General features: G+C 57.1%; 9 protein-coding genes across 9 annotated transcripts; 3 read left to right on the top strand and 6 right to left on the bottom strand.

Annotated features, from left to right (window-relative positions):
- Positions 1-531: 531 nt before the first annotated feature.
- On the bottom strand, positions 532-1,716 carry SLS55_002414 (uncharacterized protein; the record flags this gene model as incomplete). Its single annotated transcript, XM_066773896.1, has 1 exon — positions 532-1,716. The coding sequence occupies one exon, from the start codon at positions 1,714-1,716 to the stop codon at positions 532-534; it is 1,185 nt and encodes a 394-aa protein (XP_066636463.1).
- A 267-nt stretch (positions 1,717-1,983) lies between these two features.
- AVO1 (Component of a membrane-bound complex containing the Tor2p kinase) lies at positions 1,984-4,579 on the top strand (the record flags this gene model as incomplete). The annotated part of the gene is made up of 2 exons (XM_066773895.1): positions 1,984-2,006; positions 2,116-4,579. The coding sequence occupies 2 exons, from the start codon at positions 1,984-1,986 to the stop codon at positions 4,577-4,579; spliced, it is 2,487 nt and encodes an 828-aa protein (XP_066636462.1).
- A 1,513-nt stretch (positions 4,580-6,092) lies between these two features.
- Positions 6,093-10,250, bottom strand: SLS55_002412 (uncharacterized protein; the record flags this gene model as incomplete). The annotated part of the gene is made up of 5 exons (XM_066773894.1): positions 6,093-6,598; positions 6,655-7,111; positions 7,794-7,922; positions 8,807-9,982; positions 10,035-10,250. The coding sequence occupies 5 exons, from the start codon at positions 10,248-10,250 to the stop codon at positions 6,093-6,095; spliced, it is 2,484 nt and encodes an 827-aa protein (XP_066636461.1).
- Positions 10,251-11,125: 875 nt separating this feature from the next.
- Positions 11,126-11,574, bottom strand: SLS55_002411 (uncharacterized protein; the record flags this gene model as incomplete). Its single annotated transcript, XM_066773893.1, has 2 exons — positions 11,126-11,276; positions 11,330-11,574. 2 exons carry the CDS (start codon positions 11,572-11,574, stop codon positions 11,126-11,128), a joined length of 396 nt encoding a protein of 131 aa, XP_066636460.1.
- Positions 11,575-13,919: 2,345 nt separating this feature from the next.
- SLS55_002410 (uncharacterized protein) lies at positions 13,920-15,734 on the bottom strand (the record flags this gene model as incomplete). The annotated part of the gene is made up of 2 exons (XM_066773892.1): positions 13,920-14,932; positions 15,473-15,734. The coding sequence occupies 2 exons, from the start codon at positions 15,732-15,734 to the stop codon at positions 13,920-13,922; spliced, it is 1,275 nt and encodes a 424-aa protein (XP_066636459.1).
- A 1,390-nt stretch (positions 15,735-17,124) lies between these two features.
- On the bottom strand, positions 17,125-18,192 carry SLS55_002409 (uncharacterized protein; the record flags this gene model as incomplete). The annotated part of the gene is made up of 1 exon (XM_066773891.1): positions 17,125-18,192. One exon carries the CDS (start codon positions 18,190-18,192, stop codon positions 17,125-17,127), a length of 1,068 nt encoding a protein of 355 aa, XP_066636458.1.
- Positions 18,193-18,800: 608 nt separating this feature from the next.
- On the top strand, positions 18,801-19,517 carry SLS55_002408 (uncharacterized protein; the record flags this gene model as incomplete). Its single annotated transcript, XM_066773890.1, has 1 exon — positions 18,801-19,517. The coding sequence occupies one exon, from the start codon at positions 18,801-18,803 to the stop codon at positions 19,515-19,517; it is 717 nt and encodes a 238-aa protein (XP_066636457.1).
- Positions 19,518-19,815: 298 nt separating this feature from the next.
- CWC24 (RNA-splicing factor) lies at positions 19,816-20,793 on the bottom strand (the record flags this gene model as incomplete). The annotated part of the gene is made up of 1 exon (XM_066773889.1): positions 19,816-20,793. One exon carries the CDS (start codon positions 20,791-20,793, stop codon positions 19,816-19,818), a length of 978 nt encoding a protein of 325 aa, XP_066636456.1.
- Positions 20,794-21,893: 1,100 nt separating this feature from the next.
- On the top strand, positions 21,894-23,436 carry SLS55_002406 (uncharacterized protein; the record flags this gene model as incomplete). The annotated part of the gene is made up of 6 exons (XM_066773888.1): positions 21,894-22,196; positions 22,252-22,270; positions 22,746-22,908; positions 22,960-23,049; positions 23,107-23,140; positions 23,212-23,436. The coding sequence occupies 6 exons, from the start codon at positions 21,894-21,896 to the stop codon at positions 23,434-23,436; spliced, it is 834 nt and encodes a 277-aa protein (XP_066636455.1).
- Positions 23,437-24,293: the final 857 nt, after the last annotated feature.

The raw sequence follows: 24,293 nt of genomic DNA, 5'->3' as shown, positions 1-24,293 counted from the left end.
TGAAGCAATGGTAGCGGTTGGGGAGGGGAGAAGTTGAGCATCTAGGGTAGACGTTTTAAGGGCGCTGAGGCGAAGTGAATAGGCGCTAAGGTTGGAGCAGAAAATTGGCGGCGGGGTTGGGTTCGGCGCAGGTGTTAAGTGGTGATGTAGTGACCGAGGAGACGCGAGATAAAGCAGCACCCGACGCGAGTGCGTCTCCGGAAGAGGAAACGGCCACCCTTCGACTGGGCCTTCCTCTTTGCTTCTTTGTTGGCATGCCAGCACACTATTTAAATGCGTAGCACCCAGTCAGATCCACGGAAAACCACGTGTGCCTTTTAGTTCCTTGGCTTCATGATGTCCCTAGTAACACTTCCTTTCCTAATTGGGTATCCTCTAACCTTCCGCCTCACTTTTGACAGCTCTTAAACCTGGTTCGTGCTTGCTTCCCTTCCTGACCTAAAAAGCCGCCAAACCCACTGATTCTTTCACAAAAGGAATTACAACCTCTGCAAGGGCAGTTGAGTTTGGACGAAGCTATTTCTTCTTCAGTTACCAACCATATTTGCTTCCAGCCTCTTTTTTGTTTCTCTTGCCTGAGGCGAAATGCTCCTCCAAAGCGTCCTTTTGAGTGGCAGCGTTGTTCATCAACTGCTTCAGAGAATGCTTGCCAGGTGCAATGGACCTGACTGGGTTGTGCTGGACCGTCTCGCCGGCGGCTCTCAATTGTTCATTGTGAGCATATTCTTGGTCGGTATTGAAGTTGACAACGCTTATGGCGGAAAGGTCATTTCCGCCCTTTCCGCGCTGTCGGCCGAACAATTGGCGTCGTTGGGCTTCAGTAAGGTTGAGGTCAGAAGCGATGGTGTCCAAGGATTGTGGCCCAGCCGATCGGCCAACGTTTTGGCTGGCTGATTGACCCTGAGCTGCGGTCTCTGGGGCATCTGCGTACTCCACCTCACTGGGCTGTTGCGATGTATAGAGCATGGGCTGATATTCTCCCCCCAATGCACTGGGAACCGGGCTGGACTCTTCCTGAGATATGGAAAAGAGGGAGACCTTGGGCTTTGGCTTAGGCGCAGCCACGGCCGAGGCATCGTCCTTCTCTGCTTGCGAAGCGGACGCTGCGTTCTCTGCAGGCTTCGGCGCCTTGGCCATGGTCGGTAGCGTAGACGCCGCCTTCTTCTTTTTCTTGGCATTATTTGACACAGACAGCGGTTTGAACATCATTGGCTTCCCAACCAACTTGACCTCTTCGGAAGGCTTGGGTTCATCGGTGGGAACCTCAGGCCCGTACGCATCCTCATCCGCGCCGTCGCCGCCGCTCTGCTTGCTGCCGCCATCCTGAGTCTCCTCCTCCTCCGCTAGCTCTCGACTGAAACCGGGAGCAGCGCTCGTCTTCAATGAAATGCCTTTGCGCAAGCCTTGGCTCTTTGCTGCACCTCCAGCCGCTCCCCCGGACTTTTTGGGGGCAGGCAGGAAGGAGTTGAAGCCACTGAAAGCGCCGGTGGCGGTGCGCGCTCTCTTTGCAGGAGGTTCGTCGGAGGAAGGCTGTGCACCGGCAGGGCCCGAGGCAGCGGCGGAAGGGAGATTCACACGGATCTTGCCCGGGTTGGAGCGGTCGACGACTTTTTGAAAGGTCGGCTTTGTTGTGACGGAAGAGGTTGCAGCGGGCTTGGAGGCGGGCGGGGCCTCGTTGTCAGAGCCCTCGGAGTCGGAATAGTCGACGAGACCCATGGTGCAGGCTTGCAACGGCGGTGGTTGCTCGGTCGAGGTTGTGGAGAGGTGAGAGAGCGAGAGCGAGTGGTGGATCTCCGCAAGGAACCCAAGCTCCCGCACGCTGACGCACTGGCCCGCGTCGCGCATCTCGCCCCTCCGCATCCGCGCCCGACACCACCGCCGCACCGCTCCGCTCCGCTCCACGCCTCTTGGGCCCGCTCTTTCTGTTGTGCTGTGCTGGAGACATGCTGCCGCCTCCGGCCTGCCTGTTCCTTCGTTAGCATCATGTCGCTGCTCCAGAACGAAGAGTGAGTTCCGCACTGCCGCCCGCCTCTGACGAGCACTACAGCGGCCAGAATGATCGTTCTCCGCGTCGCGCCGTCTGTCGGAGTGCGATTCGCTAATCGCGCTGCGCAGTTTCGTTCTCTACCAGCTTCGCACCGCCTACCTCTCCAACATCAAAGATGGCGTCGGCGAACGCCTCATCTCCGTCAACACCTCTGTTTTGAACAATCCCGCCTTTCGCGCCTCCGGTTGGCTGCCAAACACGTCTGATATCAAGCGCACCTATTCACCACCCATACCTACTGCCGTTGCCTCGGAATACTTTCAAGCGCCGCGCTCTGCCGGCCTGGCTGGCCCCGGTTTTGGCGATGACGATGAAGAGGGCGGCATGGTTACTGGCCGGGGAGAGAGTACCGAGACCGTTGGGCCCATGCCCTTGACGAGACGGCGCCGGAGGAAGGAGCAACTGGAAGAGGAGGACAGCAGCGACCTGAGCGACGACAGCGACGAGGACGCGGATGGACAGCGAGGTGCCCAGCAGATCAAGTTCACCAAGATGCCTGTCAGGTCGCGCGCTGGTTCGTCGCCCATACAGAAAACCAGGCTGGCTGATGCTCCCGAGCTCATCATGGTCACTTCTCCATCCAGGCCTCCGGAGACCAGCAGCGTGCGCAGAGGATCTTTGAGCGCTCTCGATACTGTCCAGGAAAGGCCCCGGAGAGACACCGTCACCAGCAGCGAAATGTCCTCGGAAAACGAACTCGACCCGTCCGTCTTCAAAAGGAAGCAAATCAGCTCGCTGCAGAGAAGATCCAAGCTGCTTTCAGAGAAGATCCAAGAGGACGACGAGGATGAAACCGAAGATAGCGATCTCGACTCGGACTTTGCGGGCACCGCTGATTCGAACTCTTTGCTTGGAGTGGGAGCCGATGCTCTGGACTCTACACCGCCTCCTAAGCAGATTCAAAACATACCCCCGGCCATTACTCCTCATAACTCGTCGCCAAACAAGCGGACGAAGCAGCAGCAAGCCCAGACAATTCTCCCAACCTTACCGCCAGCACGCCCGATCAGTGTGGTGCAGCCCGTCAGCGCCCTCACACAGGCATTAAAGGCCAAGTCCAGCAAACCTGCGGATCCGGTGCAGCGGTTCGGCATCTTATTGGGACAGACCGAGTCGAGTCCCTTGTACATCAAGATCTACGCCCCATTCTCTAGCAAGCCGACCAAGCCGTTCGAACTGTTGCTCCGCAAGACAGTCGACGAAGGCACAAAGGTGATTGTCGCGGAAGCCATTGGTTGCGCTCTCTTCAAGTACCAGGAGAATGGATTGGAGCCACCGATCCCGCTGGAAAAGAAAAACATTAACAAGTGGGTCCTACGAATGATCGAGGATGAAGAGGTCGATTACGAGTTTCCTCCTTTTGCTCGGACACGGCCGATTCAGGACTTCACCTCGACCAACAATCGACCAGTTCGCGGGCGAGCAAGGGACAAGCCTTGGGATGAGTTCGCCATTGTCGAAGCATCCCCGTCAGAATTTGCAGAAAACGAGAAGTCGACTCCTGAATACAGCCGAGAGTTTGCGGAAGCACACGGCGAAAACGGCGGCAATGAACTCCAAAAAGTGCCAACGGCTTCGGCGTCGGAAGCCGATCCTACTTCAAACCTTCCACCAGTAACAGCCCCAACGCCCGCACCCCTTCTTGCTCCCCAACAAAACCCCATCACTGGACCGTACTTCTCGGCCATTCGAAAAGACAGCACCAGCCTTCTGGATGCTCCGGCAGCAGCTGCACCCAACTTCACTCCCCGTACGGGGGCGCCGAAGACGCTCCGCATACACTTCATTTCGGATGACTTCACCTCGCGTGTCTCGACGCTCGAAGTCACAACCGATACATATCTTGCCGAGGTCTTTGATCGTGCCTGTCGCGACCTGAACGTCGACAAGGCACTCTACGTTCTGAAAGTCAGCGGCACGTCCACCATCGCGCCTTCGGATCGCACCGTCGAAGCGCTCGGCCCGCGCACCGAGCTCGACCTCGCCCGCCGCCGCTTCGTCGGCGATGGCGCCTTTGGGCTCTCGGGCTCGCCAGGGTCTTCGTCGCCCAACGCGCCGCTGCTCATCAGCACCGGCGGCACGCCCAAGAAGAAACAGAAGGGCGGGCCGGGCCCGAGCGGCCTCGTACACCCGCTCGCGCAGAAGCAAGACGCGCTGCTGTCGCTGACGGCGACCAACAACACGTCGTACAAGCGCTACATCGTGACGCGCAAGCAGCCCATGTCGTTCACGTCCAGCTCGACGCGCGTGCTCGCGCTCGACGGCGAGTACATGCATATCATGCCGGCGGACACGACGACGGCCAACGCCGCCAACAAGGCGACGGGCATGGGCAAGACGACGACGGTGCACTTCACCAGCGTCGTCGGCAGCAAGGTGAGCAGCAAGCACCCCAAGACCTTCCGCGTCGTCGTGTTCCGCGAGCGCGAGAGCAAGCGGTACGACTTCGAGACCCAGAGCCGGGAGGAGGCGGCCGAAATCGTGAGGGAGATTAGAAAGGGGATGGAGAGGTTCCAGGAAGGGTATGTGTGAGGTAGGCGTGAGAGGAAATCAAATGGAGGTGGGCGAAAGGAGTCTGGTGATCGTTGGGCGAGTCCGACGCGGAGTTATCACGGTCAATGTTCGTTTATTACCGATTGGCAAATTATGCTGGCGAGTCTGGTTGGGATGTCTATGGAAACCCCTTTTCCTGTACTGTTTGTGTTGTCTTTACTGGAGTTAGGAGAAAAGGTCTTTGCGACAGCAGAGATATACCTTGAATGAGCAATTACTAGTTCCTTCGGATTTTACTTGTCACCACCGAGCAGACCGCGCGACTTTACATGCCCCGGGCTGAGATCTGGTGGCTGAATGCTCGACTCCGTGTTAACTCTTCTTTTGGCGTGACAGATCGAAGGATTGTTATCTCTCAAAGGGGCACGACCAAGTCGAAGTGTTTGGGTAGAAGGCGCCCTACATTGCAATCCTGTATTTTTACATCGCACATTGTTCAACAACTAAGGTCGGTGGATTGACTGCTCCCAACTGCTCCTTCATTTCGCTCATACATTTGGTTCGTGTTCGACATTGAGATAAAGATGCGGTCATGGCCTCCATCTGCGTGATCCGCTTCGGGGCCAAGTAATACATTCATTGAATTTTTTCTTTCCTTCTACCAAATACTGTTATCAGAACGCCATTCCAGAGCTTACATGGCAAATGATACCACCCTATCGGGTCAATGCAAGCTTGGATAAATTTTGCTTCTCGTAAAGGGCCGTTGCCCGAAGACATGGGGGGTACGTAAGTGGTGGCGAGGCTGCCTTGGAAGCGGCCGAATTTGGTGACCGGTCAGACATGGGTCGGGGCCGAGGACCACAGGAATTGGAAGGCGATGTGAGATTGGCTGGATATTTGAGACATTCCACGATCGATCGTAAAGGTTGAGAAAATTGGACGTCGCGGCCCGTTGGCGGCGTTGTTATTGGAAGTTGCCCAGGAAGACAACGAGGACGGCGCAATATCTGCTCAGCATTTGAACTGTCTCAGCAAATCGATCTTCCAGGGGTCCTCTCTTTTTTGAAAGCAAGCGCGCAGAAGAGCGCTGATTGGTAAAAGCAAGCAAGGAACCCGACCACGACGCTTTCTATTGCAATCAAGTACAGTGTGGCCATTTTGGGACCTGTCGAGACCACCCGTTTCCAGAATGATGAGGTGAAAGAGGCGCCAAGAAAGTGAAAATTAAACAGGTATCTTATGGCCTTGCGGCTTGGTTTCTAGCTGTTCACACATCTACTGGCCCTCTTAACCTTATTATGGAGAGCATGTTCCCTCTACTTACGCGGGTAGTTGAATCCGAAGTCTGGGCATCGGTTTGAATGTTCAAATGCGGGAAGTTCGTCTAGAAGCTGGATCCCACTACCCACGTAGAAAGAGTATGACTTCCTCGGCGAGGCTTAGAGGGCCCAAAGAAAACAGAGCGCAAAGTATTATGTACTTGAGAAGTGGAGCCAAAGGAGCATGCCGCGGCTCTGTCTTATAAAGAAGTGACTGAGGAGAAAAGCACTTACGCAGCCGTGGCAGCAAAGACCTCATGTCTTTTCGCCTTGGTAAACACGGACAGGGCGCCGGCGAAGAACAGGGTGAAGAGGAGGACGACGACGATCTTGATGCCGCCGCTCTCCTCGTGCAGGAAGAGGACGACGACGGGGGCCATGAGCAGGCCGACGGCCAGCAGGGCGATGAGGATTCGGGCGAAGTAGTCGACGCGCATCTTGGAGTACAAGCGGACCTTGTCATCGCGGGTGCTGCGGCGCTGGGCCGGGTCGGAGAAGACGAGGCGGGCGAGCGGGAAGGGCAGGGAGGTCAGCAGGTCCTCGATGGCGGCGTCGAACCAGCTGCCCTCCTTGGGGTCGACCAGCGCCACCGAGTCCTGCCGCCGCTCGGTGAAGGTGTCCTGCTCCGCCCACACCACCGGCCCATTGTTGTTCACGTACTGCGACACGCTCTTGTAGTTGCGGTCCGTGACGGGCGGCAGCTGGGCCATGGTGCGCGCACGGAGAACGCAGTCATCTGCTCATAGTCAGCAGGTATCATTCCGCAGGCGAAGCGGGGTCAGCTTTGCTAACCATATTCCTTGAGCTTCTCGTCGATCTTGAGAATCAGCTCTCTCCGCTGCTGACCGGCTCTTCTGTCATCGCGAGCTCGCGAGTTCAGCATCTGCGGGTTCTGCTCTGCATCCTCGGCATCAAGTCCAAGCAGCTCCGCCTCGAGCTCGCGCAGCTCGTCCTGCCGATACAGCATGACGCGCGTGTGCAAAAGGCCGTACCGGCGGCACATGAGGAAGTTTTCATCGCTGTTGATGAACGCCGCCAACTTTGGATAGCCGGCGGGATGATAGTCAATGTCGTCGGGACTGTTTCCAACCTCTTCGTCTTCACTCTTGGTGCTGAGACCCGTCATGGCACGTGCGAAGCGGCTGAAGATGCTGGTGTCGGTATCGCGCCTTTGGAAACTCTCAATGTCGCCATGATTCGTAAAGTCGTTGCTCGATGTCGGAGCACCGGAGTCCTTCGCGAAGTCACCCTTTTCTGGGTCACATGCTTCTTGATTCTCACTCGTGGAGGACGTGTGCGACAAAAGTGGGGGCTGCGTGTGTGGCTGAGTCTGGGGAGGAGTCGTGGACATTACAGCGGCTATGCAGGCTAAAAGGATGGACAGGAATGGAATGGCGCGGAACAGAAGCTGGTGCGTGTAGTGTGCAGTGTGTGAGCGCAAAGGCGACCTCCAGGTATAAGAGAAGCGGGCGGGGCAAGGCCGACAACGCAGAGCGGGCCAGGTGCCAGCCCTCTCATGCAACGTTCCACGAGTGCTGAGGCGGAGTCCGATGCCTGTCGGTGGCGCAGAACACAGCCTCGCGGTCTGCCTTCTTTCTGGTCTTACCACACCTGCAGCCAGCCATCCAATCGTGTTCGGCGTTGCATGAGTGAAAAATCGACATTTCATGTGCTATGTCTCGAAGTAACCGCCGTCTCCTCCTAATAGGCCAGGTTCGCTTCCGAAACCTCTCTACCATAGCCTTCCAGAGTGTAAAGCGGAGGATGGCCACGCCCACCGCTTCTGCCCCTCAAGACTTTGTACGGGCCTTGCCTTGCCCTTGGCCTCCGGGGATCCGGCACGTAGTAAACGAGATCGCCATGTCCGAAGCAGAGCGGCAGCTGAGTCCACGTTAGCCACTGTGGCAACAGTCTTGATCCGAGTAGCATACATCCGCATGTTGGCCCGGCCTGACGACGGAGCGGAAGTCTCCCTCTTCACCGGCGGCGGCTTCATTGGTCTCGGACGCGCCGATCGCCTCGGGCTGTTGCTGTTCCTCCTCGGCCTCGCTGTGCGGCGCCTGCAGGATTGATCGTGTTAGCCGCCTTCAGCTGTGGCGAGGAGAAGGCCTACCATGCTGGCTGGAGACGCTGCCACAAATGGGGCAACAATGGAACTGATGTTTTTGGTCGAGCTGGATTGCTCTGCACCTGCGATGCCGCCCGGATAGCGTGCCGCAGCCTTAACTTATACCTGGCGAGGCTGAAAGGCAGAGCTGCCGCCTCTAGGAGCGCCGGCGATAGCCTGCTCGCAGCCCCCAAGCAGTGCGACTGCGCGAGGCAGCAGTGTGCACCGCAGCCGATGATCTTGGCCCCCACCGCGGATCACACTCCCCATGCGGCCAACACAATTGGCCCCAGCCGTTCGGACCATGGCTAAGTGGAAGCCAGGTGGCGCAGCTGGATTTGCTTTTGGGAGGTAATCAGCCTTATTGTCATCTACCGGTTGGCCCAGCCGTGATTACAAAGCAGTCAGTGAGAGGTGGCTTGCTTGCATGCGAGTGAGCTTCACAGGCGGGGTTTGTGAGGCTCAACCAGTGTCAGCCCACATTTTACCAGGCGTCTACGCCTTGGTCAGCGATCGGTATCTATCACACGAGGCTGTAGAAGCTTCTACTTATCCTCCCCACATTGGTGGATGAACCGGTGGCAATTCAGCCTCGTCAGCAAGGAGGAGGATGGATATCACGCATCTTTCATCACCCAGAACGAGACATATCATTAGTGGGTTCTTACTTTCCGCTGTAGTGCGTGCAAATTGGGTATCTAAAGGCGGTTGAGGTAACGAAAGAAAGTAATCAATCGAGAAAATCAAAGCATCCTAGTCTCTTCGTCTTTGAGACTGCCGTGTCCATTCATAAATCCCATTACACCAGCGCAACATCGCTTCCAAGAACAGGATTACGAACGCAATGGAAATTTCGAGCAGCCGCTTGAAAGGCGAGAGTTCTGCATACTTCCGCCTCACCTTTAGTAAAGGAGAGTTGAAAACAGTAAGCGAGACTGCCAAGGACACGGTCTTCTGAGCGGGCTCATAGTCGATGCAATTGTCTTCAGTAGCATTGCTATCAACCGCCGTCGATTGCCTGGAAAGACCCTTCTTGTAGGGCATGCTTGCACGTCGAATCGGGCGGTCCGGATGGGTAAGCTCTGATTCTGCTCCCCAGTCGTACAAGTCGATGACGTCGTCACGGGCCACTCGCTTTTCCTCTTCGGTATCCGGTAGGCCGAAGTCCCTGTTGCGCCTCATGGCAACTCGCTGACGGAGTTTTCTGATGAATGGCCTGATTCTTTGCCGCCTGATCAAGTCGTCGAAAAACTCCTGAAGAATGTGGTCTGGTGCATGCAAATGCTGAAACTTTAGTCTCTTCACAAGCGGGAGATATTGCATGTGAGCCGCCAGCTCCTTCATCTCCGGTTCCGCAGGCACCCTGGACATCTCGAGGCGCAACTCCACAGCTATGTTCTCCTCTTTGGCTTCCGGGCCGTAATAGAAGGGTCGAAGGTAGATCCAGCCGAAGTTCTTGGAGGATTGGTCGAAAAGGAAGGGCTTCTTGGTCCTGCCGGATCGGTGGTAGAGCTTTCTGTACAGTTCCGAGGTCGAGAAGCCTTGCGATGGATGCTCTTCCAGCAACTCTTCAAGAGCATTACAGAGAACCTTGGTGAAGGAATTGGCATACGTGGGACCGTAAGCCTTTTCGTTGGGAGCCACGGAGCAAAGAAGCTCGAACTTCCTCCGCCCGATTTCAGCGCGAGAAAAGCTTGCGGCAGCGTAGCAGCAGTCGAGGACCAGCAAGCAGTCTGTGTCGGTCAAGTTCAATGGCTGGAACGACGAGTTGAAGAAGGTGTCCGCTTTTTCTTCTTGGCGAGTCCCATGCATTGCCAGATCTGTCGGATTCCCATCGACCTGACTACCATGGCCAGCATAGTAGATGATGCTCAGCTTCTGGGCGCCCTCGAACTGATGTGCCCATCGCTGCATTTTTGCGCGCAGCTCGACGGCAGAGTTCTGACTGGGGATTTTGTAGACCTCGGTGTAGAAGCGGAATTGCTCGTCGAAGACTTGCTTGAGCATGTCAACCTGCCGCTGTTTGAGCATTTGCAGGGCAGATTCCGACCGCTTGCCAACTTACTTCGTTTTGCACATCCATATCATCCGCCGTCCAACACACCAAGAGCACGCCAACTTCGGAGTATCCGCTCGACCCATCTTTATATCGTGCGTCCACGAACTTGTTGAATGCGAGCCTGGCTTGTTCGTGTTTTCCGTGCACCGATTCGGCTGGCGCCAGGCCAAGATGGAAGCCAAGTGCAAGCGGGTTTGTATTGTTGGCATCGGGAGGCGCCATGATAGTGTGGCAGGGTGAGGACAGCCGTCATGGTAGGTGGGGATCGCGGTATTTAAACACAAGTGGCGGGAGCCAGGGTAGTGCAGATGCGGCTCGTTGCGGTAGTTCTAAAAGCGGGCCGGGTGAGCTCAGCCGCTGCTGACATGCGCCAGGTTGGGGGCTGCGGAGATACCAAGTGTGGAGGTGCGTGGGTGGACGTGTTCGCGGCGACACAGCCCGCGTCTGCCTGGGGCGCCAACTCACTCGGCTATGTTCCCTCGCTCTTCCGGCTTTGGCAATGTCGTCCCCTACTACCATACCACTGGGAAGGTGCGAGGACCCGCCAGTGCCACAAGGCAGGAAAGTCCTGTGGGCGTGAATTTGACTCTTGAGTATGGCATTCCGGATTTTCCCTTGGCCTCGATTGCTGTGCGGGACGGCGGGCTGGCAGCTGAAGCAAAGATCCAGTCGTACAAACATGTGTGTGTGCATCCACACATAGGATTCAACTACGATGTTAGTAGGCAATCTAACAGTGCGAAACTTTTACACCTCTGCAGCTGCGCAGGAATCAAGGTACATGTCAACCATCTCGATTGATTATCATTACTGATTATGTCGTAGGGATCGTCGTGGGCCCGGGTGCTCTATCAATCCGGCCATTGTCGTTAGGGAGTGTCGTGAAGAGAGTGTCGTGTCGTGTCCAACATTATGCCTTCGCCAGCATGCCAAAACCCATAGAATAAAACAGAACGCCGTGCCGTATGCATCTTTTTCGCCCAATGCGATATAAACAAGGATCGTGATCTCCACCTTTTTGATGCCGCCATCTGTACAATCGGGTAGACACCTGATGGGCGGCGGAATAATGGACGTGTCGCAACAAATGTGCGAGCTTAAGCGCAGCCAGTGCAACCCTGGATGAGGAAGGAGGTCATGTCGCTGTAGTCGACGCCCTCGTAGTCATCGAACTGGGCCGAACCGGGCCACTCGAGGAACAGGTCGCCGTGCGTGGTGCAGGAGTCGGCAGAGTGGGTGATGCGAACACTGCAGGGCATTAGCAGGCTGGTTAGCATTGAGTGGGTGGGGCCAGGGCTTACAGGTTCTGGTGGTCGGGGATGAAGGTCCGGACGTTCTTCTTGTATTCCTCTGGCAGCAGGATGCACTGATTTGTGGCGTAGGTCTGGGTCAGGCAACCGCCGGTGCTGTTGGCGCCTTTGCAAAACGTGACCCGGCCGACCTCGCGCTTGACGAAGCCATTGGGCATGTTGTTGGTGGGAGGAGCGGCAGAGCTGAGGGCGACGAAGGGCGCAATGGCGGCGGCGATGACGGTGAGGTACTGCATTTTGGAGGAGTGGTGGTGTGGATGTTGTTGGGGAATTTGGATTGTAGAATTAATGCTTGCTGTGGATGATGGGCAGTAGTTCCGGCAGCGGGCGGATGGTTATATAGCTTGGACGGCGATGGAGAGACGGGGCGCTAGAGGCGCGTGGCGCTAGTCAGAGCAAGCAGAACAGGGTCTTTCCGGTCCGGGCTGCGAGGATGTGCGCGACGATCCGGGATGGCGCCCTAGCTGGGAGTAGCTGCAAGGTACGTTGCCGGCCAAGGGTAGGATCACACGAGAGCGAGGACCCGGACAGGCATCTGATGACCCAACCACCGCTTATTCGCCGCCGACGCTAGCTACGTCGTCGCCCGGCTCGGGCTCGGGCTGTGGGCTCTGCGCACTTCTTCGACTCTGGCATTTGCACATTCCGAACTGCCCGTGACCGAGCAATCCGCAGCTGATCTCCAGCCGTGCGGGCGTGCATGGTGTTGAGCCGCGCCGTAGCTAGCTGCGCTAGGCGGGAGCGCGCACCCACGGTTGAGCTCCAGCTCGCCATGGCTTGACCGCACCGCCCTCACCCGCAGCGCGCGGGGCACGGCGCGGTGCACGCTGCGCTGCGAAAAAAGGTGGGTCCGGCAGGAGGAAATATGGGGAACTGGCTGCTGCCAAAGGGCCTGATGACGGCCGCCTGACAGCACCGAAAGGGACGAAGACGAGGAGAAAATGTCCGGCCGCAAAAGCAAGTGGAAGCCTAAAGCTGTGCTGGCGCGCTAGCAGCATGCAGGCGCAAGGAACGACGAGGAAGCGCCTGGCGAGACCGGCCGGGCTCCGCATCGGGCTCTGCCACGATCAACAGGGCGGAGGGAATGCGAGAGACAGGCGTCGTCATGGGCGGCATTGGCTCGTACGTCTGACCTCAGAGGCCTCAGAGGCCCGGCAGGCGGAAGAGGTAGCGCGCAGGCGGTGGTTTGCGGGCGCCTATCGGAGGCCGAGCCAGTTCAGCGCCGGCTTGGGCGATCTGCACAGGCCTGCGCTCCGCTTCGAGGCACGGTCGCCCAAGACGGTGAGAGCAAGGGCAGGCACAATAATGGCAGAAGCAGCGGCATGCGGCTCCCTGCAGCGTGCAGGGCCAGGTCAGGCCGATGTACTGTGCGGGTGGCCAGACACGGGGACGGCGAAGCCACGGCTGCTATTCTTAGATGGTCAGCGTTGCTTCGCGTCTATCGGGCCAGCCTATGATGCGCCTCTGCTCGCTCTCGCCCGCGCCCGTTGCAGCAAAGCTTGGGACCTGTCCTCCGCACTGTGGCACTCGATGGCTGACCCGCATTGGCTAGTCAAAAGCTCCGCCACCGCTCCACCCGCGCCTGACTCGGCGGGCCTCACCACCAGCCTCATCGCCAACCACCGATGAGCGTGCCACAGCAGATCATGACGGATGCAACGCTTCCACGCTCCTCTTCTCGTGGCTTGCGCACACAGCAGAAGTTGCTTCCAGCCTTCTAGAACAAGTGCATCAGCATGTCTCCGATGCTCGTCCGGCCCGCCCGCCATGCCGTGCCCCACCGTGGCATCCACAGAGACAGCTCCGCTTATGGCGACACAGGTGGCCCTATCGCCGACCGCCTGTTCGCCCGCCGTTCTCTTCCGTAGATGCACCGCCGCCGTCCCTTTTTGGACAGCTCGCTTGACCATAAACTTTATCTACCTGAGACCGCCAATCATCCTAGCTCGTGCATGTCGTGCAGATAAGCCGAAGGCGGTATGACGCCAGGCCAAGACCCCTCCATCCTCAAGGAGGCGCGATTTTCGATTGTTTTCCAGACGTGCCAACTCTTTTGGTGTCGCGAAGACGACGTTCCAAGCATGCATCGACGGGAAATGTAACCATCTGTACATACATTTGAACTGTTTGGTTGAATTTCTGGTGGTAACAGTTTGGGAAGTTTGACTCCTCTTGCGACCCGGTGTAGTGGCACGCGCGATGCGCAATGCTCTCATTCCGCATTCTCTTGGAATGCCGCACAACTGTAGCTTTGCATCACTGTAATACTAAAAACCTTCTTTCCGATGTTCTACTACCTTCTGCCTATGTGGATACTTGAAGGCAGTATCCAGATGTACACGAAGTTTATGAAACATACGAATATGTTCAAAGATGGTGCTCCACTATCCATATATATACAAGTAGGATTTAATATTTCTATACGCCAATTGTTCGCCACTCCCGTTTATAAACATGCAAACCCACCCAAATTAGGACCATGGCAAAAGGGCGAGGGTGTCGAAGGCATAACAACTAGATGTTTTGGTAAAGTGTGGGGTCTGAAGCATTGAAAAAACCCCAACCATGACAACAAAGCCGTCTACGCAGACGGACTGTAGCGCGACAGCTTTCTGATCCGCGCGCCGTAGATGTAAAAGAGTATAGGGACAGGAAATAAGGCGACGGCGATGAACGCCAGAAGGCTTGTCGCCCAGTCAACCCCCAAGGTATGATACATGGCGACGGCGAACAGGGGGAAGCCCGCCCCGGCCAAGCTGCGCAGGAAAGTGTTGGCGGCGATGGCGCTGTTGGCGTTCATCATGTACACGTCGATGATGTAGTTGAGCCCCTGCAAGAAAATCATGAGGATGCCCGCGCCGATGGGCACCCCGGCCACGATCTGCGGCCACGGGTTGATGTTGGGGCTGCTCGTCCACGCGAACCAGAACATCCCGGCTGGGAAAAGGAAGCCGCCGATGATCATCGGCACCAGCCGCTCCTCGGGGATCACCTTGCCGTGCTTCTCCATCTTGCGCTTGAAGCGCGTCTTGGTCGTCCAGGTGATTAGCGCTCCCCCGATGACCACGCCGACGGTGATACTGAGGAAGGGCAGCGCCCCGACACCCTCGTTCCAGCCGCGCGTCTCTTGGAAGGCGATCGGGTACGACTCGAAGAATAGGTACAGGATTCCGTACACCACTGACATGTAGAGAGTGACTAGGATCAAGATCGGCTCCAATACCAGCATGGCGAATGGCCGAAGGATATACTTCCGGGCGATGGACTTCAGATCGACGCGAACTTCGTCATGCCGGGCGTGGATGGCCCAATTCTTCGTCTCATAGCGGAGTTTCTTGGCCCGACGTTGCAACAGAACGGGCGCGTACGTTTCCGGAACAACAACGAAGCCAATGGCACCGAAGAAGAATCCCATGATGGCAGTGATGTATTCCGTCCACCTCCAGCCGAGATGGCTCATGGTTATGAACCCCCCAACTATAGGGCCTGCGACGGGACCAATGAATGTGGCACCCGCGAAGATGCAGACGGCAATGCCGCGGTCAATCGGGTCCCAGAAGTCGGCCAAGGTGCCGCCGACAATGGCGAGCGGTGCTGTATGAAGACGTCAGTCGCGAGCAACGTTACACCGCGGGGGGGGGGGGGGGGGGGGGGGGATTCGCACCTGAACCAAAGAATCCTCCGAAAAAGCGGCAGATCATGATCGTCTGCAGGTTTTGAGCTACCGCGACTGGGATCTGGAAGATGGCAAAGGCAAAAAACCCGAAAAAGAGAGGAAGCTTTCGTCCGTAGAGCTCAGAGAGTGGCCCCCACGCTATGGGTCCAAATGAGAAGCCCTGTCCTGTTAGATACGACTGGACCCGTGAGACAGAAGGGAGCGAGTACTCACCAGCACAAAAAGCGACGTTCCCAAGGTCATTACTTCAGTAGACACGCCAAACTTTGATGCCGTTGCCATGGTTGCTGTGCTGAAGACACTCGATGCGAACGTGATGCAGAAGGTCATTAGACCAAGGGTCACAGTCACAGTCCACTTCCACCATACCGGCCAAGCCATAGGATTTTCCTAGCATCGATGAGTATTTGAGCTCGGCAACAAGCAGTGTTCGACCACACTCACTGGATCATTTGGACCGTCCCAGACGACGAGATTGGGATCGCTCTCTTCTTGTTGCTTCTCTACGGGTGCTTCCTGCTCCCTCGGGGCTTGTCTCTCGATGTCGTCGTCGGTGCTGTCGCTCTCGTAGGGGCCCGGTTGCCGACCAGGAGACCGGAAGTGGTCAGGCTGCACGTCATCCTTCTCGAGGTCCTTTTCGTCTATGCTTCGCCTGTCTACCGGTGTTACAGACTCGAAAGATTCTCTTATCATGCCTTCGCCAAGATCGCTACTGGCCATTGCGAATGGAGTACTGCGGAATTGGGGTATCAAGCAACAACGGACTTCATTCGTGACGGACAAGCGCAGTGGTCGTCTTGTCTGCAGGTACTTGATCAATCGGAAAGGGCAACACAGGGTAATATACACATGGACATTCGAAAGCGGAGTCCTAAACGCCGGCCGAAGAGCGAAAAGCTACTAGTTGTGTGGGTGCTCGGCACTTCCCCAGTTCAACGGATTAAAAATCGACCAGGTGACGCCATGCCGACAGAGACGCACGGGCAGTTGCTGTACATGGAGGGTGGTTAGGGCCCGTCTACCGAGGCAGACGCCCAATCATGAGGAGTGCTGCCGGTGAGTAAACATGGCCGAGGAAGGTGATCAGCGCATCATGGCGATCACGGGGAGACGGGAGACGGGGACCGATAAAGCGACTCGGCCGAATGAGGGTCTGTCGGTGGTCGCCACCACCATCGGAAAAAGGTTATCTGGACTGGCGGCAATCTAGAAACAGCCTCGTGGAGGCCATGTGCCGCGCCTAGGAGCCGCAGGCTGCCGGTTGGCATGCTGCGCGTCAGAGCAGCCGCGTCCGGCGATGGCGTTGTGCAAGCGCAGCATGACGTATGGTCGAAGGTGAGGTTGAAAGAAAGAAAGGCGAGGCCGAGCCCCGAGCTCCTTCTTAGCCTGGCTCCACCCAGCAGCTAACTCCTATCTCCATCTGCTCCATTTATCATCCACCCCTCGTGACTCGGAGACCGAAGCACTCAACATCCGCCGACCGCCCCTTCTGCTGATCGCGTGTGCCACGAGCCGCAAGACAAGCTTTCCCCACACCCGCATGCTTGATATCCGCCACATCGCCTTGTTATCTTCGCGTCAGATCTGCTGATTTGAACGGTTGAATTTTCTCCGGGGTCATGACGTATGAGACCAGTCATCACTAAAACAGCACAGGTGCGACTGTAGATTAATAATGGGAAGTGAAAGCATTCAAATAGACGCATATTTCTCCATGGAAGGCCTTTGGAGATTGGTGCGTTATTATGCAGACTGGCCAGCCTCGGTCTTCGTCAGCTGCAAGCCTCTACACAGGATACCATTAGACGAGCCTTTCCCCTTTCGGCTTTTCCGTGTATATACTGACAGGGTCAAAATGATTCATGCTTCCCACTGTTTCCCCTTCTGGCCCTGACATGGAGATCAACCCCGGAGACCGTTCCCGCAGTGTTACGGCCTCTTCTACGAACCAATTCCTGATCCGGCGTTCAGTGCCTCGTACTCCAAAGACGCAAGTACGAATGCGGCAGTTCCAAGAACGCTATTGTAAATCATTGGCCGTCCAACGTAGTACTGCGAAGAGACACCGGGTTTTGTCAGCAAGCCTTCCTTGCAGCAACATGCATAAACCCTACACCCTCCCACGGGTCGGAGTAGACAGGTTGATACGTACCTCGTACGACGCGGTCGAGTTCAGGCTACAGACGGAAACAGTTCCATTGAACCCGAGCGTGCCGTTCCCGTTGTCCACGACGAAGCTGGCCACCAGGTACTCGTACGCCCGGGTTGCCACATCCGTCGCAGGGACCGGCTCCGCCAGAAGCCCCATTCGCCGCCCCTTGAGCAGGGCGTACACGAACATGGCGCTGCCGCTGCTCTCTATGTAGTTGCCCGCCCGCCCTGGCTGGTCCATGACCTGCCACCACGCGCCGCTCGCCCCGGCATCCGCCGCGCGCACCACCGCCGCCGCCAGCTCCGCGAACCGCGCGTGCAAGTGCTGCCGTGCCTCCGCCGTCGCCGCCGCCGCCGTTCCGTGGCTAGAGAGCAGATCGAGCGTGTCGACCAGCGCCATTGCATACCACCCCAGACTGCGGCCCCACACGTGCGGGCTCGCTCCTGTGACTGGGTCCGCCCAAACGGCGGTACGCGAGTCGTCGTAGCCGTGGACGAGCAGGCCCGACGAGTTGTCTCGGCAGTGCTGCCACAGGAGGTCGAGCTGCAGCACCATGTCGTCTGGCACGGCGGAACTGTTTGCAGCGTCAAAGAGCTCGGTGTAGAGCGTGTAGAAGGGCGTCAGTGAGTACATTCCATCCAGGTAGGACCAATAGGGATAGACATAATAGAACAGCCCACGCTCGGCATTCCGGGGCTGCAGGTCTATGGACTGGCGCAGTGCGTCGAACGCTGCACGGTAAGTTTCGTTGCGGCTTTCCCGGTAGAAGTAGATGAGGTTGTTACCGCTGGAAAGGCGGTCCAACGACCATGTGTCGATGGTGGCTGCGGCGTCTGATACGGCGGCGATGACGGAGTCGGTGCTCTGCTTGATGTAAGAGCCGATGAGCTGCGCATCCGGATCGTCCGGGTACTGTTCTAACCATCGGCGGAATGCTTTCTGGGTAAATCCTGCTTGGAGCAGCTGGGAGGCGTCACCGTCCCCAGCAAAAACACCCTGGCCGCGTGAGATGATGCTGGTGGCCATCCATGTAGAGTAATTCGCTGTTGGGCACTGTGTCGAGGCAACACTAATATGGATAGTGCACGAAAACACGGCCACCAAGAGCTGAGAAACGAAGGGAAGTCGCATTGTGGGACGAGAGTTCCTGATGGTGCCGTGAGTATGGGAGGAGGACAGCAACGCCGGTGACATCAGCGTCGGAAAAGAGCCGATGTCCATCGAGGAATGTGATTCAGGGGCTGATCTTGTAATCTCCCGGTGCTTATGTATTCCGTGTCGTTGGTCCTGCGGGGTCACACATCTAGCCGGGGTCTAGCTTCTAACATGCAACATCAATGTCACGCACGTGTTGCCATGCTCGTAGTTCGCCCCAGAACCACCCGAACAAAATCTGGGCTCCTCGGAAACGTTCGTTTTCATGGCGTCTTCGGCATCTTCGGCATAGTAAGCAACAGCAGAAGCCGTGACGTAATGTGCGGCTCAGACAGATGACAGACACCCTTGCGACTTGCTGACCAACGCTCGAAATCCTCGCCAGTAGACCAACGCTGTTGCACTTGGTGAGAATATTTAATTGCTGCTTGCTGCGGTTTTTGCTTTCTAGTATCACAACCCTATTCGCAGATCACACCATGTCCGCCACCGACAAGCTTTACGGGTGGCGCGCCGTTCCCCGAAACCCCTCAGTCGCTCTGCAGGGCAAGTCCAAACTCGTTGACCCAGTCCCATTTTCTCCAGCCGATATCGATTTCCCAGACACAGAGCTGGTGCGCCAGAGTCTGGCACGCGTGCAAAAGGAGCTCCCGACTGAGACGCTAAACCACAGCTTCCGCGTCTACTACTATGGCATGTCGATCATTCGAACCCAGTTCCCCCACTGGCTGTCCGACGGCTGGATCGACGCAGAGACCTGGCTACTCGTGAGCCTGTTTCACGACATTGGTACTACCCAGGAAAACCTACGCGCCACTAATATGAGCTTTGACTTGTGGGGCGGCATCGAAGCGCTGCAGACCTTGCTGAGGTTTGGCGCCAACAAGAGCCAGGCGGAAAGCGTGGCCGAAGCAATCATACGCCATCAAGATCCCGGCGAAACAGGCACTCTTAGCTGCGTCGGTCTGTTGGTCCAGATTTCGACTTTGTTCGACAATGCCGGCCACCATAAGGAGCTGGTTCATCCGGACACCATCAGGAATGTTGTGGAAAAGTATCCTAGGAGTGGGTGGAGTGGGTGCTTCGCCAAGACCATCAGACAGGAGATCGCTCTCAAGCCGTGGGCTCACTCGACTGCCATTGACCGGTTTGCAGAGATGGTCGAGGACAATGCCTTGATGAAGGAGTACGAATAGCTTGGATCCGAGTGTATTTAGCTCTGCCGAACTCACTGCACCGGCAGGTGTAGCTCAGTCCTCACCGGTTTCTGTAATGACTTTGATGTGGGTGAGACTAGTGCACAACCACGTCAGGGTGCGCCTTTCCAAATCGACGCCCTTGGAAGGTTACCATGAGCCGCGTTCTAGACCCGAGGATGTTGCCTCATGTAGATCTGCACAACACCGGATTAGGGCTCGGTGCCTGACAAGTCTCATGAGCCGCGCTCGGCGAACCCAAAGGTTGTTTCGGCTCCTGCTCCGCTTCCCCTCCTCCTCAGTCTTTTTCTTCATTGTCACTGAATTCCTGACCCTCTTCTCTGAGCTTCTCCTTCTTCCTGTTGTCCCTATCTCGCTTCTTCTCCAACAGCTTTTTGAGATTCTTGGCCTCGTTGAATCTCCCGCCGGTGCCCGCACCACAAGCTGCACAACTGGGGTTCTTTCTGAACCGCTGCAGTGCGCACTTCTCGCAGAAATAGTGACCGCAGTTCGTGATGACTGGCTGCGTGTAAGGCTTCTTGCAGATGATACAAGCGAACGGGATCTTCTCCAGCATCTTAGCTTCCTCCTCATCCTCGCCGTCATCGGTCTTGGAATCCCGGTTGGCTGATGCCACGACTGTGCCCGCCGTTTTCTTGCCCTTAGTGTTTATCTCCCACTCCCGATCCAGCTTCCAGCCCGCCGCATAGTCCTCGCGCGCATGCAGGAACTTGCAGGAGTCTCCGAAACCGCAAAAGCCAGTCTGCTTGTAGTCCTTGCACACGTCTGGGGCATAATCAATTAGGGTGACCATGCGTACGTTGGTGTTAGTAGGCTTGACCGGGCCGACCTTGGGCCCGTCAGGGTTCTTCTGAATGAAGTTGGAGTAGTTTTTCTGTCCCTTGTATGTGCCGTCCGTTCCAGGATCCTCGTCCGTCCTCGCACGCGTTTTGCCTAGCAAATTTTTGGCACTCAAGGCGTCGTGCCCATTTTCGTCATACCAGTTGGATTGCTTGGTGGCGTCGTTGGAATCGGCGATGGTAGCAGAGGTGTCTGCGGCATACTTTGTGGCACCTTCGACTTCGTACTTGGATTTTTGGGTGGCAGAGGAAGCGTTGACGACGGCACCAGTCTTACGGCGCTTGACGCTGCGGCCGTCCTCGCGATCGGAGCCCGAGTCTGAATCTGACATTGCGGAAGGCGAGCGCGGCGGCGGTGCGACTTTGCGAGGGTTGGCCTTGGCCGAGCGCTTCTTGAAGACGACTGGCGCGTCCATGGCTGCAATGTGATGTGTCGTAGCAGGAATAAGCGTCCGTAAGGCCAGCAGCGCAAGGGAGACTGGGAGTGGCAGCCGGGGAAGATGAGGGGTGCTGGGAGGAACTGGAAGGCGCGGCCAAGACATCGCCGATGCTTAGTCACGCGGGGGGCAACGCCACGCTCAGGTAAGCGCGCTTAGCGCCTTCGCAACACCAACTCCAGGCTTGCATAAAGACCGGTCAAAGTCACGTTCGGCCTGCTGACCTTTGGCATCTCGCATGCTCCTGGTTCTGACATCATGTTCTGGACTCTTGCAACACTAAAATTTGGAACCAAAGCGCAGACACGCGTCCCTACTCAGGCGCCTGGCAGCTAGATGGAGGGAGCTCCGACGCGTGCTCGACGGCTCACTTGAGCCTTACTAAAACCCATAATGCCCAATTGAGACTCGTTATGCGAAGCGTCATACCAGCAATGCGCATTGCAGCTCGTCTTTACCGATTGCGGCAAGCCGTCTTCAGCAGCTCACCCTAAGACCGTCATTGAGCAACAGCCGCTGGCCGGCATCGTTCCCAATGGACAACGCCGGTCCAGCCGTGCAAAGGGGCCTCGGAAGTCCGTCGCACTGAAGTGGCACGAACCTCGCGCAAAGCATGCTTGTGACGCCGCTTGTGGCCTAGCATTCGAAGTTGAGCATTCTGGCCTCGCTCTTCTTCATCGGAAGGAAGGGCGTTGCACTCCACTTGGGCTTTAGGCTACCGCAGGGCCGACCTGCCGACCTGCAGCATATGCAATACTCTCATGTGCTTGACACTTCGCCCCCGTGTGACGGCCATAGGGCTCAAGGTAGCGGGAAAGACTCCGACTCCCCGCCGCGGTCGTCCCGCCTCCATGTGTATAAAAGAATAAAGACTTGGGTCAACAAGCGTGGAAATGAAGCAATCCAGAAACACGGGTCAGTTGACTCAATACCAAAGGCTTGCAACAACAGAAACAATGTACTCGAAAAGATCAAACCATGCGTCCCGTCACGCGATCACTCCGTTCGGAGCCATTCCTGATCTCTCGCTGTCTTCCCTCCTGTCTCCTCAGAATCAGTTGACACGAGCACTCGATATCATGGAGATCAGCCAAACCAGATTCGTGGGCCCGCCCACGCCCACCGAGGCGCGAACGAATGCCGACATGGCCACTCTGCCGGATCTCTTTGTCCTTTTCATTGCCCCAGAGCCAAAAGTGAACCCTCATTACGAGGAGGTGAAACGGGAATCCGAAGAGTGGATGAGGCAAAACCTTTGGAAGAACATGCCTGAGCATGAGATCAAGAAGCGCTGCGGCGCCGACTTCTGCTTCTTCAGCGCAGTCATGTGCCCAGATGCTGGCAAGGAGGAATTTCGCACTCTCTGCGACTGGATATACTGGGTACGTGTAACACTTCTGCCAGCAACATTGTGTTGCTAATGCATCTCTTTTGTAGGTGTTTGAGTTTGACGATCGTAAGCGTCCGCAACAAACGGACTGTGAGGTACTTGCTGATCAGTCACCCAGAATTCGATGAGGGCGAGCTCGGCCGGGACCAAAACAAAGGGAAGGCCGAGGTGGCAGCAATGGTGTCTATATTCGCCGGCGAAGGCGAACACAGAGAGCCCTCCGTGCGTCCTCGGCCGAAGGCAAGGCACTTTTCCAGTTTTCTTGCTAGGAACGCCTCCAAGAGATTTGGGGCGGCTGTCACTTCGGCTGCCGTAAATGAAGTTGAGACGAGCTCCGTGCCCAAGCACGATGCCGCAACCTCCCAGAAGGCGACGTCGTTGCAACTGCTGTTCCAATCGATCTGGGAGAGAGTCCAAAAAGTTTGTGTTCTGCCAGTTCACGTATCCGGGGACACTAGACGCTGACGTAGGATTCAGACATCATCCCGGGGTAGGGTCCATGTATATCCCAATTGCCGGATCGCACTAAAGCAAAACACAGCTGTCCGTGAGCGCTACGTCAAATCGAACGTCCACTTCTGCCATAGCGTCGCAGAACTGCACGGCGAGGAATTTGATGGCATGGTCGTCATGGAAAACATCCGCCGCTATTTGCAAGTCCGTGCACAGAACATTGGGCTGTATCCGCTGCTTGCGCTGGAAGAGTAAGAAATTAAAAGCAGAAACTATTGGAGCGAATTATTAACATGTTGGAGATACGCTTACGGGGTCGATCTGCCGCAAGAGGTAGTAGAGCACGAGGCGATCCAGGAGATTGAGCGACTCGTGGCCGAGATCCTGACGCTGTAAGGCCGAGCACTCGCAGCCAATACTAGGGCAGCGCCGACGCTGACTTGAGACAGCCAGAACGATATTCTCTCGTATCACCGCGAGCACGTGAGTGCAGCCCTGCGTTCTGGAAGGGCGAAGGCGTAATGTCGCGGAAATGACTGGCTGATTTCGGATAGAGCGTCGGCCATAGCCAGAACCTGATCTCCATCTTCCGCCGGCGGCTCGGCCTCACGCAGCAACAGAGCTACGACAGGGCGGACGAGCTGCTGCACCGCTGCTACCGGCAGTGGTACGTTGCGCATGCGGCGGTGCCGTGTTGGGGCGAAAAGGTCGACGCGCAGGTGCAGCAGTACCTCAAGGCGTGTCTGGACGTGCTCAGGGCGAACGTCCGCTGGAGGTAAGCAGTCTTCATGCGCCACGGCCAAGCCGTATTCGAGGGGCACGAGCGTTGCCCGGGCGCCGGGTGCCACGTTGCACACAGCGCCACCGCCAAAGCAGACCGCTGGCTCACGCGCTGACTCTGCTCGCAGCTTCAGATCACAGCGGTACTTTGGCGCTGACGTCGACCGAGTGCGCGCGACGCGGAAGGTGGTGCTGGTGCCTTAAGGCGGCGCGCCGAGGGAGCGCCTCTCCACCGCAACGGCATGCCGAGGTGCGGGAGCACGGTACATCCGCGCGGAAGACATGCAGGAACACCTCATCACCCGCACGGGGCGCGTCCCACCCGCGCAGCCCTGCGCATGTGAGGTGTCCGCCGGCGGCCTGCGAGGCGGCGGGAATCGTCAGGGGAGGCGGGTGTGGAGAGGGCGACGGTGGGCGTGTATGATATATTGGATTCAAGGAGCGCGGGCGGAGATGTGGTTGGGGCAGCGGGCTCGAAAGGGGATCGATTGGGATCGGCGCAACCCACGACGGCGCCCGGGACGAGGCGGCTTCTGGCGTATCGTCTAGAAGACGGGACGTCATGCCCAACGTCCTGTCCCGCGCCGTTGCGGGCGCTGGGAATGCGGGCGCAGCACGCAAACAGATGGCAGGCAGGCGGTAGAGGCGTAGAATGCATGCTTGCAGACAGACGTGTCACGGATAGATGCTGCGGCTGCGGCTGCTGGCCAGGAGAGGTCGCTTGGCCGCGTGGTGAGCTAGGCCCTCCTCCGACCATGGAGCCATAGCGCCTCGCCGCCCGCGCCCCCTCTGCTTCTGCTCCTCGCGAAGGCCACCCCATCTGCGCGCGCAACCCCAGCGATGCGTAGCTCTCCAC

The sequence above is a fragment of the Diplodia seriata genome (assembly GCF_021436955.1).
Source record: "Diplodia seriata strain FDS-637 chromosome Unknown scaffold_2, whole genome shotgun sequence".
Classification (NCBI taxonomy): domain Eukaryota; kingdom Fungi; phylum Ascomycota; class Dothideomycetes; order Botryosphaeriales; family Botryosphaeriaceae; genus Diplodia; species Diplodia seriata.
Note: the sequence above shows the minus strand (reverse complement) of the source record. Positions and strands in the feature narration are given on the sequence as shown.